Source organism: Myxine glutinosa, chromosome 3 (assembly GCF_964187855.1).
Source record: "Myxine glutinosa chromosome 3, kmMyxGlut1.1, whole genome shotgun sequence".
In the NCBI taxonomy this organism is placed as follows: domain Eukaryota; kingdom Metazoa; phylum Chordata; class Myxini; order Myxiniformes; family Myxinidae; genus Myxine; species Myxine glutinosa.
The window spans coordinates 487,944-508,333 of record NC_136263.1 but is presented as its reverse complement, the minus strand read 5'-3'; the positions used below and the strand labels follow the sequence as shown (position 1 = coordinate 508,333).

At 46.8% G+C, this 20,390-nt stretch overlaps 1 protein-coding gene across 4 annotated transcripts in view; it reads right to left on the bottom strand.

Annotated features, from left to right (window-relative positions):
• SLK (STE20 like kinase) overlaps positions 1 to 20,390 on the bottom strand; it is a 145,577-nt gene that overhangs the window by 97,437 nt on the left and 27,750 nt on the right. For 2 of the 4 annotated variants that reach the window (XM_068111342.2, XM_068111343.2), the window contains exon 2: positions 3,283 to 3,538. The exons of the other annotated variants lie outside the window; for them this stretch is intronic. In XM_068111342.2, coding sequence (XP_067967443.2) covers positions 3,283 to 3,538 — 256 coding nt within the window. The remainder of the gene's footprint in view (positions 1 to 3,282; positions 3,539 to 20,390) is intronic. 4 annotated transcript variants of the gene reach the window in all.

Below are 20,390 nucleotides of genomic sequence, written 5' to 3'. Positions count from 1 at the left end.
TTTATGGTAACCCGAGGGTTGGTAAAGAGCACAGCAGGGAAAATAACACCCCACCAGCTCGGGATGGCGACAAAAGTTCAAAGTTATTTGTAGGGGGACTGAACTTCAACACAGAGGAAGAAGTTCTGACCTCTGTCTTCAACAGATATGGGCCGCTGGTGGAAGTGCGGGTGGTAAAAGACAGGGAAACGCAACGGTCAAGAGGGTTCGGCTTTGTCACGTTTGTAAGCACAAGAGACGCCAGAGAGGCAGAGAAGAATTGGCATGGTAAGGATTTGGAGGGTCGGACCATAACAGTAGGGAAGGCATTTCGTAGGCGTCGAGAGGTCTACAGAAGAGGACCACTTGGCAGGAGTTTTGGGGTTGGCAGCAGCCGATATTACTATGGAGGCTCCCAGAGTTACGGCACCTCCCGAAAGAATGAATGTCAGAGCACTGGCCGAGAAGGAGACCGCCAGTCGGGTAACGGCTGGGACAAGGGGTCCCACCGTAACTGTTAGGAGTCTGGAGAAGTTGAAGCACTATATACGGGGGAGTCGCCGAGCCGAGGCTCCTACACAGACTAACCGTGAACGCCACGTTCTTAAAGGCGTCCAGGTAGGAATACTCCGCTGGGCCTCCCGAAAAAGTGCGATAGAGAGGTTTAAATTTGGGGGCTTTGGGTCACCACCTCTTAACCGTCATTCAAGAGAAACTAGAAGTGGTTAACGCTTGGTCCAGAGGGAATTAATCTGGGGGATTGTGTGAAATTTTGTTGCTTTATTTTTAAGTGATGACTGTGCCCGGGGGGAACTGATGAGTTGGGGGGGGGGGGGTGAGTTATCTGGTTTGTTTATCCAAGTTGGCCGGCAAAGAAAGTTTTCGCTGGGTTCAAACTTTCTTTCTTGAAGGGGGGGAGTGTTACATATTTATGTGAATGTATGTGAATTACTATTCAGGTCTTTGCTTATCAATGTGGACTCGATTAAAGGTTGTTGTGATTAAAGGGTCAGGAGCCCTTCTGGGAAAAAGGAGACCGGAAACGGAAGAAGAAAAGACATGAGGTCCTGGAGAAGCGACGATTCTTCGACGCGAGCGGTATCGATTGAGCAACGTAACAGAATCGGCGTGTAAAAGCCCGTCTGGCGAGAGGAGTTACCGGGACGTGTAACTACCCTTTGACACGTCAAGTCGCCGTGGGTTCGTGCACGGAACCAAGCAGCTGGCACAGTTCGCCTCACCGTCTACAAGGCCGCGTACGGGTCGCACCTTGGGCCGCGCGCGCTGGGCAAGCCGCGTGTTGCTTTGCCTGCTTTGCTGTACCCGCTTTGCTTGGCCAGGAGGTGCGTGCTGCAGCCGTTGTTCCCGGTACGGGACGTGCCCGGTGAAAGCACGTCAGGAAGGGTCCGTTCAACCGCCCACGTGCGGAGATCGAACTACCAGAGTACGGAGACATTGAGAGAGACATTGACCATGGAGGGAGTCGGGAGTGGGGCTCACGTGAGGAATGTATAAGATGGCCATCTTAGAGTTATTATAGATGAGTTTACATCTTTGTACTATTGATTGCTGATTGTGGATGGTTGTTGATTGCTCGGGGAATATATCATTGATTATTCCGGATCCTTGGTGTGGGGTTTCTTATTGATTGGAATTCAGATTTATGCGTTACGAAAGAGCATAAATAATAGATCTTTCTGGCGGAGTTCCTCTCACGGTCCGGGGGTCACCGAGACCAGGTAGTCACCGGGAGGACCACGTAACACAAGTAAGAAAAGTTCTGTTATGCCTGATCTCAGCAAAGCTAACGAAACACAACTCAAGGGTCTTACAAATCTTCTTCACCTAAAGAGTGTTGCACCTATTAAAATTACAAGCAACATCAACAAAGTTGACAAGCTAACTAATGGCACATTTGGTTATGTAGTTGATGTGGATACCAAAAATAGCATTGTTTGGTGTAGGTTTGATGATGATACCGGTGTCATGACAAGAAGTATCTGCAACGCTAAGTGTAGCCTAGACAGGTATGCAGTACCGATAAAGCCGTTGAAGGAGATTGTAACATGGAAAAAATCAACAGAGAGAGTAAGTTTTCGGCGGACTCAATATCCATTAGTATTTGCATATGCCATTACCTGCAATTCAGCACAAGGAATCACTAGAGACAGAGTTATGGTCGACTACACAACAAAATGTCAAAGTTATACAAGACAACACGGTTGTTTCTTTGTTGCTGTCAGTCGGTCAACAACTTTAGAAGGTGTGTTTCTGAAGAATTTTCAAAGATTTTATATTTATTGTCATCCATCTGTAAAACAAGAATTAGCTCGACTGGAAACATCTGCTGTTCATGAATGTTCACCCAAATTTTTGGATGAGAAGGCATTGAGTGCTCAAAGGATGATATGGTGTTAACTGATTACAAGGTTTCATATATCAATATTAACGGTTTGCAAGATGCTGATCATCTTGAATGTTTAAGAAAAGATAATAATTTCGGGTTTTCTGATTTATTGTGCATAGCTGAGACCAAACTAGGACCTGATGTAGACAATTCAATGATTGCACTTGAAGATTTCGAAATTGTTGAAAGAATCGATGTTTCGTCAAAATCAATGGGATTAGTCATTTACAAGAAAAATAATACAGATTTAGTTTGGCTTTCATGCTCAGGCTTTAAACTAGCTTCAGGAAAAGGTCAAATAATCATATGTAAGATAAATGTAGCCTTAATAATGTTCCTCTACCTTCACCCAAAATATGAAAGAAGTGATCTCGCAGATCTTACTAACTTCATTGGAGCACCTGAATGCAATACAAATGCAAAGATTATAATGGGTGACTTCAATATGGATACTCTCTCAGGTCTTACACATAAGGAAGATCATTTGAAGCACATTTGTGAAAGTACTGGGTGTGTTCAAGCTTTGAAAGCAGTTACATATATAAATGGAGGACAACAAGACCATATCCTATTGGGTTCTTCATTTCCCTTTACATTTGTTTTCAGTTGCTTTACTATTTTTCATGGTGACCACAAAGCTACATCAGTATGATTTTCTACCAGTTAAAAAGTTGTTATGTAGAAAGTAAAGGGTTGTGAGTGATGTAGAAAGTAAATGTTTGAAGAGGATTAAGAAACATAGATGTCATTCGTGGTGTGTGCATTTCCCAACTAGGCAGCGGGGAGGTACCGCACAAGTAAGATGGTGGGGGCGCTTCAGGCTGTGGTGCCCGTAGTCCCCAAAACAGGTCACTTGACTCACAAGTTCATTGCCCCCCTCACTCCCCCCCCTTTACCTCTTGGCCCCGTGACAGCCAAACAGCCCTTTCCGCCATTACACCGCTGGTGAGGGTCTCCAAACCCCAGGCTCCTCCGTGTCCTCCTGCCTCAGCGCAGCTAAACGGGTCGCCAGGAGTCTCCCTTACCCCACGGCGCCCAATCAGACCCTCCACCGACGAGCTCCAAGTTCCAGATACCACTGGCTGCCAGGGGTAATTGCCGCAGAGGGGGGGGGGGGGGCGCAGGCATCCCTCCTCAGAGCTCGATCTGTACCTGCGGACACACGCGCACACCTTACCCACCCACAAGATCCCCAAAACACATTTCCTCCCCCGCTGCCATTCAATTTTCCAACACATATTGCCAAAGATGGTACAAAAGAGTTGCCATGGCCTGCCATTGTGAAATCCCCGTTTCACATTTTACCATTACCCAATAATCATCATTCATCCATTTTCTCCAACCTCACGACCACGTAAAAACACATAACCTCTACACATAAACAAACGCCACCCACAAGACTCTGTGGCGCACACATTCCATCCCCCTCACCGGCCATGTCATCAGTCTCACCCACCCACAACTCCAAATTACCTGTCCCCAATTTCCGTAAGCAAGTCCTGAAGCCTGGGACAGTAAACATCAAGGCCTTACCTCTACCTTGATGTGCAGGTAATTACCGGTTGGTCAGGTCCAAAAGTGCCATCCACCCATAAAATCCCAAAATTTATCAGTGGGCCAATCAAATTCTTCAAAATTTCACTTTTCTCCCCACTATACTGGCAGGTATGTGGATCCGCATCCAACGGTGATTATCACTGCACAACTACCTGTGGCCCCGACAGCTCCGCACCTCTACCGTGCAAGGGTCATCGGGACAAGGTGAGCAGTCAAAACGCCAACATGGCCCATGAGTGTCCATAAGGGTGCGACCCACCATCCATCCTTCGGCCCCCCTGCGAGGAACACAGCTGCACTAGCCCCAGCTGGCAAATGTGGTGAGCACCTGCTGCCAACAAACCTCACTCACACAACCTCGGCCCTGGGGGAGACGGTCGCAGTGCGTGGCATTCTCCTCACCTATGCCGCCCTCGTCCCCCAGTCCACAGAACTGCAGCCCCCAGTGCCCACCCACACTTGACCACACCGAGGTCCAGTCAACAGCCATGCTCCACCAAGTGACTCACCCAGAAGACATCGTCCACACACCTCGGACACCCATAGCACCACGTTGACCCCCAGACTATCCAACTACATCCCCATGACTCCACGTCCCAAATATCAGCACAGTCGCCCCCGCAACCAGTTGAAGGCTGTGTCCTGCTAACCTGTCAATTTTATCACAGCCTCCAACACTTTGGTCTACACAACTGGATCAATAATGGTGTCACTGCTGTCAGTGACCACCAAGACATTTCAAAATTCACCATTAAATTTGCATCTACCCTTCGATTACCCGTGGCAAACATTTTTCACATTTTACTAAACTCACCAAAGAAAGATGCTTTGCCATACACATGCCAGCCGAGCATGGCCCATATGCTTGGCACGTTACACATTCCCCGATTCATCAACCCCATGTGTTTCTTCCCAAACCGAGAGTCCACAAATCATAACGGAACATCTGTGGAAGGTCACTCTCACACCATCACGTTCCACAGATGCCCCAATGGTTGTCCAGTGGGCTATAATCCATCCCTGTCCATGCAGATCGACCCGTGTCCATAGACCAGCACGGCATGGCAGGTGACCACATGCCGGCTGTCCCAAAGTCTCAGGGAGAGGGTGTTAGGCCACATGCCCGGGTAGTCACTACATCAGGCCCAAGTTGGCCGTCCGCGGGGTGCCACCGCCAAAGCGCAACCCACAAAACCTCCCCCTAGTGGTCCTCAATATATGCCATCCCAGGCTTGAGAAACCACCTCGGACCCCCTGGAGGTCTTAACCCCCACCAGGGTCCGGTGACCCTGCCAGCCCGAGCCATACGCTCGGGCGGCGCCCCGACAGACAAGGAACGCCACACTCCACCAGACCCCCGGTGGGGCCCAGGTCGTACCACGACACCCATGGCTGGACCCCACATCCAAATCTCGCCAGTACAGCCCCCCAGCTGGATGGCATACCCAAATTTACAAAGGGTCAAATTTACCCCGAAGCTATCCCCAATGACCTCTCCTGGTCCAAATTCCGCAGCCCGGGGACCAACTCCCTCCATAGCTGCTCCAAATCAAATTCCCATTTCCATTTAACTTTCAATTTCCTTTTAACAATTTGTATCTCCCGTCCCAAACCGCAGCTGCAGGTAATAACCCCCGCCACAGGTTGTTCTGCCCTTCCCTGCAACTGTTCCAAATTCCCTATGGGGACAAAATCTCCCGAAGCTATCTCCCGATCCTCCAATGTCCAAATCCAGCCCGGAGCCAACACACTCCCCCAACTGGTTCTGTAATTTTGGAGCCTCCGGTACCCAATCGGTGTGCATGGTGAGGGTCCCCTCGGTCACCTCGACCACCTCCTCGGACCGACTCACCTCTTCCCCCAAACGCCTTTGGGCCTGATCAAACTTGTCCTCTATGGGACTGTCCCAGGTCCCCAACCGCTGGGTCAAATCATTTTCATAATCATTACCCATCAATTCCGGCTCCATCAGGCCGTCCCCAATAAATACCCAGTCCGGCTCCATTACTCGGACCCCACCCTATTGTTACCCCCTGTTGCACTGCACAACCGCCCTTGTGCCGCACCATTCCGAATTCATCCCCCTGTTGATGTGTTGGGGCATCCACCCGGCCACGATAAACCTCCAGGCCTACATGTAAAAAACATTTTCCAATAAAATTTCTACCTTCCCCATTCCCTTCCAAATTTCCTTCCCTAACTTCCCCATTTATTTCAATTGCCATTCCCAATTTGGCTTCCCCCCGTTCCGATTCAAATTCTGCCACCCTTGGCTCCTCCTGGGCCCCATCGGCACCATTCTTTCGTCCTTCCTCCAATCCCTTCGTCCATCCTTCAATTTTGTTTTCCACTCACTCACTCCGAGCATCCATTTTGATAATCATTCGCCTCATGTCTCCCTTCAATTCCCCTTTCATTCCCTTCATTTCGTCCTTCAATTCTTTACTCTGAGCATTCATTTGATTTCCCAATCGCTCACTATCGGCCCTCATTCGCTCCTCCATTTCCTCAATCTTCCTAAATAATCGATCCCATGGCTGCTCGGGTATCGGGGCCGTCCCGACGACGGGGGGAGCTCCATTCATGCTCTCCGCCCCAACTACTTCCGACTCACTTCGAAGGCTCAAAGCACCTTCCATTCCTTCTTCCATACCGCTCACCTCTTCCATCCGTAAAGAAGAGGTCGCTTCACCGCACGTATTTTACCTCAAAAATCGATCTAAATATAATGACGCACTTTTCGCGTTGTGCAAGCCCAATCGACTATACAAAATTTTCGCCTCGGACTACGAAAAATTTTCGTCCGAATGTCGGGCGCGATGTACTCCCGACCGTGTCGATCTCTCGCCTCGGACAAAAAAAATTTGTCCAACGGGCCCAGATCCTCACTTCTGACACCAGTTGTCACACAAATACCCTCCGGTTAATACCAGGGCTCGCGGATGACCCAAACGGACTTTAATAGAGGCGACGATCAAACACGGATTCGGCTATAAAAGCATGGGAGAAAGAATGAAGGAGAAGAGACGACAAGCGCTTACCTCCCGGCTCGCGCGCGCCAGCGCCTTCAACCTGGAAAGTGATCAACTCAAACGAACACGGGATTTGAAAGAGACAATAAAATAATACAAGGGTTTATTTACAAAGAATCGCGGGACAGGAAAATACACGCCGGTAATAAAATGTCCTAATCGGGACGTCCCCACTCACACTTCGGATACAGCACAGGGGAAATGAATAAATAAAAATAAAACGTTGTGTAATGTTCTGTGGGGTGCGGCCTTATCTGTCAGTCGTCAAGGAATCGTCGGCTCCAAGCGCGCAAGCCCGCCGCGGCTTTGATGTCGGCGGGAAACAGGCCTCGATGCGTGCCTGTTCGCGCGCCGTCAGGCCTCACCAAGCGCCTCGCTGCAAGCCCCTCGCCCGCAGCACCATGCACAAGAACCACTCCAAGCACCGAGCACCCGCTCCAAGCACCACGAAGATGGCGAACCAACGACCACCAGTGCAGAGGCAAAAAGAACGAGCTTCAAGCACGAGCGAGTACGAATAACGCCAGGAACGCACCGAGAGGGAAAATGGCAGAGACAAGAAGAAGCCAAGAGAGCCAAGAGACAAAATGTCGTGCAGCGTGTGACGTCAATCTCACGCGTTCCCAATCAGAGGCTTGTCTCTCGAATGTTCTGCTGTGCTGGTGCCCTCCCATTGGACAAGTGCTTTCCGTCCTCCATGTCACGCCACCCTCGTGGCCAACCACAAGTCCTTCCCTTCCCTCCAATCACGGGGCAGTTCTCTGTCCCTTACACAGACCAATCACAGTCCTCCTGGGCATGGCTATAGTCTGCCACGAGGCTCGTGCTAGGCTAGCTGGTGGTGTAGCTGGCTGCGGCCCATGCGGCGGTGCCCCGATCTGGCTTCCTGCTGTTTTCCAAAGTCGTTGTGGTATGGGAGGGGAACTAATTAATGTGTGCACAAAGGACCTATCTAAGTGTTTATATGAGTGCGTTGCCATAAGGGACACAGGTTTTTTGTTTTTTTTGTTGTTGTTTTGTTTTTTTTGTATACAAGATCGAGGCTCGTGAAAGAGCGAACATTAATCACACAGTAAGACAAACCGACACATAAAACATATAACATCGGGAGCGGTAGACAAGATGGGGATAGAGGGGGAAGGACACAAACACAACATTTGAGAGCAGGGACCGAGAGACATGTATACATCGAGAGATCTGTGGGGGGGAGAGGGCTTGGGGGGGGGGAGGCATGGGAAGAGGGGGTGGGAGAGGTATAAAACATATTGACACTGACATGACTTCCAGGAAAGAAGTTGGAATTTCAAACAAGGTGGATCTGGGGTGAATTAGCGGGGGTAGAAAAGATCAAGGTTTTGGATGGGGGAAGATAAGAGATGGTGGTGAACAGCTGTTTTAAAGACCTGGAGGGAGGAGTGGGATTGAAGGGAGTGTGGGAGTTTGTTCCAGAGGCGGGAGAAAAGAGGAATTGAAAGAGTGAAGGTGAGCAGAGAGCCGAGATTTCGGCAGTTTAACCATCAGAGGGTTGCTGGCAGATATTGTGCGACCTGTAGGAATATTTGGGGGACAGAGCACAGAGAGAGCTGGGGGAGCAACCTGCCTACCTGCCTGCGGTGAGTGAGTGAAAGGCCCTCAGAGATAGCTTCATCGCCGGAGATTTCAATGATTCTGAAAGCTTTGGTTTCAACAGCGTGGAGCCGAGCTAGGTGTGAGGCAGGAGCACCGGCCCATAGGGGAGAACAGTATTCCATTGAGCTGCGGATGAAAGCCTTGTATGTGGTGAGGAGCTCAGGTGTGCCTAGGAAGGACTTTGCACGACGGAGGATGCCCAGTCGGCGACTGGCTTTGGAGGCCAGCTTGGAAATGTGGTTTTCCCAAGAAAGATCATGGCAGATAGTGAGACCCAAAAGCTTGAGCGACAGAACTTCTTGGAGAGGATTGTTGAGAAAGTAGATGGGAGGGTTGTCCTGTCGATCTTTTCGGAGAGACATAGTAAGAGTGTGAGATTTGTCAGGATTGAAAGACATGTTCCACTTGTTTGACCAGTCTGTAATTTTGTCCAGGTCTTCAGAGAGTGAGGAGGCTGCAGACTGCCGATCTGAGGGAAGAGGAATGGAGCGGCAGAGAGTGGAGTCATCAGCAAAGACTTAGGGAGGAATTTCCAGAGAGTCAGAGAGATCATTGATAAAGACCAGAAAAAGCACAGGGCCCAGAACACTGCCTTGGGGAACTCCAGCCTGAACAGGAAGGGGAGATGAGAGAAATCCATTCAAGGCCACACGTTGACTACGACCAGAGAGGAAGTCCACAAGCCATGCATGGAGATTTCCATGGATACCATAGGAGGAGAGTTTGGTGAGCAGAGCTGGGTGCCAGACCGTATCGAAGGCACGTGATACGTCAAGGGAGACAGCTCTGATTTCCTGTTTGGCATTGAGGACCTCCATCCATTGTTGAGACAACAGAAGCAGCATGTCCAGAGTAGAGTGACCTGGTCTGAAACCAAATTGATGATCAGAGATCAAGCCATTGGAGAAGAGGGAAGATTTAATATCCGAAGCAATGATGGATTCCATGACTTTGCTGATAATTGGGAGCAGGCTGATTGGTCTGCAGTTGCAAGGACCTGTTTTTGCACCTTTTTGGGGTAAAGCGGTAATGTTTGCCGATTTCCAGGATGCTGGCAGATGACCTTGAGCAAAAGAGAGGGTGAAAAGAACAGAGAGAGGGTGAGATAGAGCGGAAGAGCAGGATTTTAGGACCCGTGGGCTGATGCCGTCTGGTCCAGTTGCAGAATCAGAGTCAAGGTTAGACAAAAACTCCTCCACCTTGTCAGGAGAGAAGGACACAGAGTCCAGGAGCAGTTGGGTTCGAATGGGAAAAGTGGGAACAGAGAGAGATGGGTTTGGGACTAAAGATTTTGAGGCAAACACAGAGTTGAGGTATTCGGCTTTGTCACGTGCGACGTCAACTGTGTAGTCATTTGAGGTAAGGGAGGGGATGGAGGAGGGGGAACAAACACCAGAAACGGATTTGACCAGACGCCACCAGGATTTGGGGGAAGGAGACAGGTTTGAGAGTTCATTCTTGAGTGTGGAGAGATAGTGCTTCCTGGCACTCCTGAGTGTAGACACACACTTGTTCCGAGCTTGGAAGGAACTGAGATTGCCTTCAGTTGGATTAGCCTTCCAAGAGGCAAAGGCAAGTTGTTTCAGGGCAACTGCCTCACCACAAGATTCAGTGTACCAATGTACCATGGACGGGAGGAAGGGTAAGACAACTGAAGACGAGATGGGATAAATCTGTGCATGAGAGAGAGCAGTTTGCTTTAGAAGAATTCCCAGTAAGAATTGATGTCAGAGGCAGTCGAGATGGGAGACGAATCCAGACGATTGATGGCTGCTTGAAGACCGTCCCAGTCGGCCTGAGTGAAATGCCAGACTCGTCGACGCTGAGAAGGCTCTCTGAGAATGGCCAGAGAGATGTCCACTTTGACAAGCACATGATCAGAAGAACCGATTGGAGCAGAAGAAGAGCAGCAGACATTAGCAGGGAAGTTTGTCATAACCAAGTCTAGAAGAGAAGATACTCCATTGGCTGAGATCCGGGTCGGGAAATTGACAGATTGTGTCAATCCCAGTGAGTTACAGAAGTCCTTTGCTGAGGTGCCATGACTGGTGAGAGAGGAACCCCACACCAAACCAGCTGGCATGATGACAGTGATGTCACCACATATGAGGAAGAGAGTTGGGATGAGTGGATAGAAGTTGGTCCATGTTGTCAGACAGTGAAATGTAAATGGAGTCATCACTGTTTGGAGGACGGTACAGAACACATGAACAAAAGGTGGGAGCGGAGAGGAATCCGTAGCCAGAGGTACTCCTGGGGGTGGGGTGGAGAGAGGGCAGTGCAAGGAGAGCGAGGAAGAGAGTTTTTGATAAAGATAGCAACCCCACCACCAGGACGAGGCTCAGGTCTATCATACCAGAGGAGGGAGTAACCAGGAAGCGATATTAAGGAATCAGAGACATCTTGAAGGAGGAAAGTCTCTGTTCAGCAGATCAGGTCTGGATTGTCAGAAGCAACCTGCATGGAGAGATCAGTCAGGTTTGAGCGAAGGCCCCGAATGTTTGAGGTCCATACCGTTAATGAAGAGAGAGGGGGAGCATCGGGTACAGGACAGGGGAGGGGAGGAATAGGGTAAGATGAAGGATGAGAGGGGGAGGTAGGGAGAGCAGTTGATAGTGTGTCAGAGATTACAGAGGAGTTCCAAGAAAGGGAAGGATGAGGAGGATGAAAGGTTTGATGGTGAAGGGATGAGGCACAGTGAGGGGTTGTTTGAGGGGGGGGGGGCCAGAGGAAAGTAGAAGGTTGGGGGGGGGGTGGAGGTATGAGATAGAAGGGAGACGAAGTGGGGAGGCAGCTTTGAGGAGGAGGGGGGAGGAGGGAGAATTGGAGAGGAATGGTATGGGGGGAGATTTGAATGGGAGGGGTTGGGGGTGAGTTTTGAAGGGGAGGAGTGAGGGGGGAGTTTAGGAGGGGAGGGGCAAGGGGGGAGTTTAGGAGTGTAGGGGCAGGGGGGGGGATTTGGAGGGGAGGGGCAAGAGGGGAGTTTAGAAAGTGGATGATTAATGAAAGACGAACATTGATAACAAATTGGGTTTGTTGTGATTTTCAAGTTAGCAATCCGATTCAGAACGATGGAGGAGGGGTGGAATGAATGTAAATTTAGACCATGTAGTGAGGGAGACGTATAAGAGATTGAATTTCTTTTTTTTGACGTGGAATGAGTTGGAGAGGAAATTGAAAAAAGCCTTTTAAATAGGAAGAACAAGCGTTACGCCTAGGTCCCCCGTCGGGGAAGTGATGTGAGTTAACAAAGTGGAACACGCAGAAAACATGCTATGATATGATATTTCGCTCACAAGGGTCAGACATACATGGAGGCGGCCATCTTGGATTTTGACGTGGCGACCCAATTTTCAATAGCGTTCTTCGTTATGCCTAGATACGCCCACACACCAGAAGGTACTTCGCTTATTTTTCAAGATATTTCGCTCACAAGGTTCAGACATATATATGGTGGCGGCCGTCCTGGATTTTGACGTGGCGACCCCCTTTACAATAGTTGTCTTCCTTATGTCGAGATACACCCACACACCAAATTAGAAGTTGGTACTTCGCTTATCTTTCAAGATATTCATCTCACAAGGTTCGGACATACATGGCGGCGGCCATCTTGGATTTTGACATGGCGACCCAATTTTCAATAGCGTTCTTCCTTATGCCTAGATACACCCACACACCAGATTAGAAGTTGGTACTTCGCTTATTTTTCAGGATATTTAGCTCACAAGGTTCAGACATATATATATGGTGGCGGCCATCTTGGATTTTGACGTGGCGACCCAATTTACAATAGCGTTCTTCCTTATGCCTAGATACACCCACACACCAGATTAGAAGTTAGTACTTCGCTTATTTTTCAAGATATTCATCTCACAAGGTTCGGACATACATCGCGGCGGCCATCTTGAATTTTGACGTGGCGACCTAAGAGATACACCCACACACCAGATTAGACGTTGGTGCTTCGCTTATTGTTCGAGATATTTCGCTCAAGTTTCAGACATATATATGGTGGCGGCCATCTTGGATTTTGACGTGGCGACCCAATTTTCAATAGCGTTCGTCCTTATGCCGAGATACACCCACACACCAGATTAGAAGTTGGTACTTCGCTTAGTTTTCAAGATATTCATCTCACAAGGTTCAGACGTACATGGCGGCGGCCATCTTGGATTTTGACGTGGCGACCCAATTTTCAATAGCGTTCTTCCTTATGCCTAGATACACCCACACACCAGATTAGAAGTTGGTACTTCGCTTATTTTTCAAGATATGCAGGTTACAAGGTTCAGACATACATGGCATCATACATACATGGCGGCGGCCATCTTGGATTTTGACGTGGCGACCCAATTTTAAACAGCGTTCTTGCTTGTGCCTAGATACACCCACACACCAGAATAGAAATTGGTACTTCGCTTATTTTTCAAGATATTTCGTTCACAATGTTCAGACATATATATGGTGGCGGCCATCTTGGATTTTGACGTGGCGACCCAATTTTCAATAGCCTTCTTCCTTATGCCGAGATACACCCACACACCAAATTAGAAGTTGGTACTTTGCTTATTTTTCAAGATATTCATCTCACAAGGTTCAGACATACATGGCGGTGGCCATCTTGGATTTTGACATGGCGACCCAATTTTCAATAGCGTTCTTCCTTATTCCTAGGTACACCCACACACCAGATTAGAAGTTGGTACTTCACTTATTTTTCAAGATATGCAGGTTACAAGGTTCAGACATACATGGCGGCGGCCATCTTGGATTTTGACGTGGGTTGCACCCACACACCAAATTTGAATGCGGTCCTTCGCTTACGCACGCATGCACGCCCGCACGCATGCACGCCCGCACGCATGCACGCACGCACACACGCACTGACGGACGGACACACGGACGGAGGGGAAAGCCATAGTCCCCCTTTCGCTCCGCTGCGCGACGGGGGACAAAAACAGCGTGTTGTAATATACCACTGAATAAAACACTGAAGGGGAAAGTTTAAACATATTTAAATAATATTTAAATAAAACCGTGAACAATCTTATATGCACAAAATACCAACAGGGGGAGGGCCGAGAGGGACCACCACGAGTCACGTGAACAGGGCAAAAGGTGGATGGCAAGGAGATAATAGGGGTGGGGCGAACAGCACACCTGGACAGAAAGTACAGGATGAGACAACAGCACACGTGGAGAAAGGAAAATAAATGTTTTTTTTTTTTTTTTTTGGGGGGGGGGGGGGGGATTTAAAACGTTAGACAAAGAGTATTATGTTCGGGGTAGAAGGGAAAAAACTAAGAGCCAAGCAAAACACGATGTCGGGGACTTAGGTTAACAAACACCGACGGAGGTACAAGGCCGCACACGCGGAACAGAACACGATTAATTAATTATGAGTTACAGGAAATTCAAACCAAAACTAACTATAAACAAACAATAATGCATGGAAATTTGACATATTAATAATTGACGAGTTGAAATTTGACAAACACACGAATGAAAAAATAACCGCTTTGGATGCCTGGAGAGAACCAAGCCTCAAGGTCGGAAGCTTCAACAACTAGGCCGCGTGGCACGAAATACGACTATTTTATACAGGTATGAAAGATCAACACCGATAATCTCCCGAGGGACACGCAAAAGGTACACACACGTAAGATAAATAGTTTCGACAAAAATACAAATGTGACAATTACTTAACTTCGAGTGTGCGTGAAGATCGTGGAACAGCTTCGAAAAACCGTGACTGCCCCGAAAAGATCTCGCGAGATCGAATGATCTCGGTTTGGCGACACAGGGACGACGAACAAAGGAATCTTCTCCATAATCCCTGCACTATTTAGCAGGCCCTGCTCCCACGTAGCGGGGTCATCAATACAGCTTATACCGACAAACCGGACTAACATAGAACTTGTTACAGGTAGATTCCCTATCACGACAGTCGGATACCTACCTATACAGATCTATCTGACTCTAGATATTCCTCTACCCAAATTCATAGCAATATTTTGGCGCAGGTGTGATGAGAGGGCATCTACCAGGAGTCGTTCGACCACCATGTATCCAAAGCTTTTGCTAAACAGTGAAGAAGATAGAAATGAAGGTTCTCCGATAGATTAAAACGCCGTTTTATAAGCCTAACGTTTCAGGAGATAATATTGATGATTGTTGTATCAATCCTCAAGATTTGATGGGGGTAAGCTGTAAAGTTATTTGTGCAATCAAGGTTTCTCAAATCCTCATTGGAGAGCAGGGGTTATTCATTCGATTGAAAGTTAATGATGTTGTTGTTAAACAAATATTTGAAAAAACACATAAACGAATGCTTAACACTAACAAGATCTAATTAATGAGAACAGGAAGATTACGATGTTAGGGTTATGAGTCACAAAAAATTATTTACCACTTTTAGTTAAAAAAAATTTTTAAACCATATGGTTTTTAGAAAATTTTAATTTCAGAAATTTGGGAATTTATAGAAAAATCGAGAAAACGAGAAAATTGGAAATTGTAATTATTTAATTTTTTGGGGAAAAAAATTTTTGAATTTTTTTTATAGAAATGTTAGAAAATCGAAAATTTTAATTAATTAATTAATTAGTTAGTTTTTATTTAATTAATTAATTTTGGGGAGGGGGCTGCTCCAGGATCAGCATTTCTTATCTACTGGGGTGAGGGTCAGAAAGAATAGATCGGGAGTGGGAATGAGGAAAGGGGTGAGAGGAACAGCTAGAATAGATCGGGAGTGGCAAAGAGGAAAGGGATGAGAGGGACAGCTAGAATAGATTGGGAGTGGGAATGAGGAAAGGGGTGAGAGGGGCAGCAAGAATAGATCGGGAGTGGCAAAGAGGAAAGGGATGAGAGGGACAGCTAGAATAGATCGGGAGTGGCAAAGAGGAAAGGGATGAGAGGGACAGCTAGAATAGATCGGGAGTGGGAATTTACACATGTCTTTTGTAAATGTCCTACCAGTGACATGAGTCTTGTGTAATTGTCCGACCGGTGACATGAGACTTGAAGCTTACTCGGAGTTAATTGAATGAGGTAAGAGATGGTTTAAAAAAAAAGTGATATGCCAGTCATAACTTTGTGATGAAAAGTGCGTGATGAAAAGTGCGCGATGAAAAGTGCGCGATGAAAAGTGCGCGATGAAAAGTGTGTGATGAAAAGTGTGTGATGAAAAGTGTGTGATGAAAAGTGCGCGATGAAAAGTGCGCGATGAACAGTGCGCGATGAAAAGGCGCGATGAAAAGTGCATGATGAAAAGTGCGTGATGAAAAGTGCGTGATGAAAAGTGTGCGATGAAAAGTGCGTGATGAAAAGTGTGCGATGAAAAGTGTGCGATGAAAAGTGCGCGATGAAAAGTGTGCGATGAAAAGTGTGCAATGAAAAGTGTGTGATGAAAAGTGTGTGATGAAAGTGTATGAAGAAAAGTGTGAGAAGAAAAGTGTGTGATGAAAAGTGTATGATGAAAAGTGTGTGATGAAAAGTGTGTGAAGAAAGTGTATGAAGAAAAGTGTGAGGAGAAAAGTGTGAGAAGAAAAATGTGAGAAGAAAAGTGTGAGAAGAAACGTGTGAGAAGGTAAGTGTGAGAAGGTAAGTGTATGATGAAAAGTGTGATGAAAAGTGTGATGAAAATTGTATGATGTAAAGTGTATGATGTTTTTTGTGAGAAAAAGAGGTTGAAGCTAGCCGGGTAACTAGTTTGAGTGAGACAGAAAGTAAGACCAGAAATCCTGACACGGAGAGTGTAAGATGGTTCCGGGCACCACTTTAACTCTCCTATATCTGAACGGTAGTACTACCCTGAGCAGTTGATGTCTACAAACTACTACCTAAAAAACTGGTCCAATCGGATGGGTGTTGTTTGGGAGACACCATCTCCATGCTGGATGTCCATTGGCCCAAAAGGAGCTCATCCGCCCTTTAACAGGTATCGTTTTTAGTCCTGCAGGTTGTCACAGTCACCCTCTCCACTGGCAAGCCAGTGAGGGTAGTCGGTTTAGTCGCCGACTACTCGACCATGCGACAGGTAGCACTGGGGTACATGTTACCAGTGGCAGTCAAAAAATAGACTGACCTGACAAATAAATATTCATGATCTGATTTATGTTCAAAATATAACATTCAATTAACATAAGTTGTTCTTCGATCATAAACAGATGTTTGTAGATGGGACAGAAGTGAACCAATTGCTTAGGCCGAAAAAATATATTGCTGGTCTCTGGTCAGACCAAAGTTCCAGAATTGATGCGGCGATGCGGTTTTTTTTATTCTTTTTTTTTTTTGGAAAGCATGGATTGCACATATAGAGGTGTTTTTTGTGTCCTCATGCCTTGCGGTCCTCCTCATCTGCCATGGTGCCATCCAGAGAGAAATTAAAGACAGCCAATGGGACTTGTAGGCCCTTTTTTGTAAATAATGAACACAAGCTTAAGTTATTTTCAAATGTATTTATTCTGAAAATCATTAAGCGATTCAAGCATATTATAGAATGCCATTTCGTTCTCGAGATCGCCTCGCCGTACCGACAAACAATCCAATGCGTCGATCGCGTCAACACTGCGCATGCGCAAGTGGTCTAACAGGCCGATGGTCTCCCACGATCTCTTCTCCCAGTCCACCAGATTATCACAGACACTTACAACTTCATGACTAGGATCCAGGCCTAACTAACGAGACCACCCGCAGCTCTCTAGGCCTTCTGGTTGCTTCACACGAACCCGACAAAGAATGTCTTCGTTTCAATAAATGACAACATCCAGCAGATTGGATTCATGACGTCACAGCACACAAAACTACTCATATCTTTGGAACGGCTGGTTGGATTTGGCCAAACTACGTAGTTTTGTAGGGGAGAACCATGTGCGAACGTCGATACCAATGGCGACCCTCACAGACCCGTATTTCCCGAGATAGCACGCTGGCCCGGCAACAACAGGCGCGTGCTGTTGTCGGTACTGTTGGAAATAAAAAGTAAAAACAATTGTTGACGCGCAGGGTCAAAATCGATGCGCGCGCTGACCAGAGACCGGAAATATATTTTTCTCGGCCTTAACTCTGCTTTTTCCTTCGCATGCTTGAGGTAAAAATGTCATCTGGTAATGAGACCGGATCGTTCACGTCAAAGGAGCGAAGATCTTCACAGTCACCATTTGTATTGTTTCCAGATGATGAATTCCCCTTTTGCTAGAAACAGCGCAGAAAGAAGCAAGCAAGCAAAGAAGCAAGAAAGAAAGAACTTCAATACCAACTTCTTTCCTGGAAGTCCTTGCAGTGTCCTTGTGTTTTATACTTCTCCCACCACCTCCCCCCACCCCTTCCCACGCCTCCTCCCCCCAAGCCCTCTCCCTCTCACAGATCTCCCGATGTCCCTGCTCTCAAATGTTGTGTTTGTGCTTACCCTTCTCTCCCCATCTTGTCTACCGCTACTCTTATTATATGTTTTGTGTGTCTGTTTGATTTTTTGTGTGATAAATGTTAGCTTTCATGAGCCTCGATCCTGTACGCAAAAAAAAAAAAAAAAAGGGAAGGAGAAAGCACTTTTGAAATGTATTACCAAGAGTGCAGAAAACTCTTAAAATAATATGGCTACATTTATCTCGTTTAACTTTGGAATTATTTTGTTCGTGCACAAACAAAGGGATAAATGCCTTAGAATTCGCATGAGCGTTTTAGCAAACATTTGCCCATTATCACATCGAGGCATTCCTAAAGGGGTTAAAGTTTGATACAGAGGGGAAAAGAAAATGTAATCAGCATTTGACTGGTAAGTAGAATAAAAAGAAATGTGATCCACTAAAAATCTAATCTCAAACAATATAATATTCTTAACAAGTATACAATTCATAATAAAGAAGAAGGAAAAGGAAAAACATTAATATATTCATTGATATCACTCTCACATCCCCCAGCAGCTGACGACAAACATCCGGCATTTCCCAGGCAACCAGCAGAGTAGCCAATAATAATCCAGGCAAGTCACAGCCAAGAGCCTTACTCATCCGGTGACAAATTACCAGGCAATGAGCTGTACTGTTGAGATGGAAGTTGAGGACAAAACATTTCTGTTCGAGAGAAGAGGAAAATTTCACAAAAACAATCCTTTCAAAAGGAAAAGGCTCACTCGAGCAGAGGGGCAACTCCAACCAAAGATGTCATCTCCTTCTTTAACATGTATGAGGGTGAGCTGATTAGCAAAAGGCGATCTTGTACATGACGATACACTCATATCCATGAAAGCACTTCTTTGTTTTGAACCATCAAAGTTTTATAAGGGCTGACAGGACGGCCTAAAGGTATGCACACTCGCATCGAAGCTGTCTAGCATGGGTTAGAATCCAGACCCAGCTATAAACAGACATTCCGGTGTTCAACATGCCAGTTGACATAACATAATGTTACGTTTATGGGGGAAGGTGAAAGAATGCCATCGGGAAGGCAGCACTGTATAACTAACTATAGCATGGACCATGGCCGGGTAGGAGAAATCTCGATGTACTTAAGTAAGGAAACTGTAGCTTTAGATTGTTTATGTGTCTTCACACGGGGGGGGGGGGGGGGGGGGGGGGGGGAGGTGAAGTAGTGCTAATTAGCTATAGGGGTGAAATTATTTGTTTCACCCCTATAGCTGTTATCGTACCTGTGTGGATGCCAGAATGCACCAATAGATAGAGGAATGAGGACTTGTGAAGCACCAGGGCAGTGGTTTGGCGGAGGGGATAAAGGGGTTGGAAGCCCGTATTACAGAACAAGAGCGGGTGTTTATAGATAAAGGCCTCTGGGGGGCACAATTGACAGGGGAAAGGATGGATGAGATGTTACAGGAGCGGCTGAACACTTTGGACAAAACCATCAAGGGAGAGGTTGCTCAAGTCCAACAGAGTCTGCGAGACGAGGTGAGTCGGTCCGTAAAGCATCTCCAAGATGAGATTAAAGTGACCCAGGGGACCCTCGCCACAAGCCACATTTGGGCACAGGAGGCTCCGAAATTTAGTACCCAGCTGGGAGGGTGTTTTGGCCCCGAGCTGGATTTGCACATGGGGGAGTCGGGGAGAAGAGCTTCGGGAAATGCGATCCCCCTAGTAAATTTGGAACGGCTGCAGAGGCAGAAAAGCCCGACAAAGGGATTTTAACATGCAGCTGCGGTTGGACACGCGAGGCCGGAATTTATAAAACTAGCAACGGTACCCGCCTTACAGGCGGGGCTTCAATTGGGAAGCCCAAATTTTACTAGCCGGAGTAAGCCGGAATTTTGAAAACTAGCAACGGTACCCGCCCTATGGGTGGGGCTTCAATTGGGAAGCCCAAATGAAAAGGCAAAATATCAGAAATTGAAGGCTTGTTTTATTTTAAACGATTTATATAAACATCCGTTAAATCATATCACACGCAAATCATCAAAATCTAAACAGTATTTGTAGAATTTCAATAAAAGCCACATCACTGTTCATATCGGTAAATATTATTCCATCGTGTTTCAAATTTGGGCAATGGGCTCTCCAATATTACGTAACGTAACGTTTGTGACGATGTTGTGAAGATGTTTGTGTTCACGGTAGTGTTTGATGTGACGGTGTGAATGTAATTTTGTAATGTTTTTCGTTTTTATTTTCGTTATCGTTTAATGAACGTTTAATGAGCGTAAGAATGAGCGTAATGATCATTAAATGAATGAATGAATGTTATGAATAATTTGATGCGAAGCAAAAGATGCCTCAGAGCTGTCACATTCACAATCGCTATGTAGTTTGTACTCCCGATATGTGTTTCCTTCATTG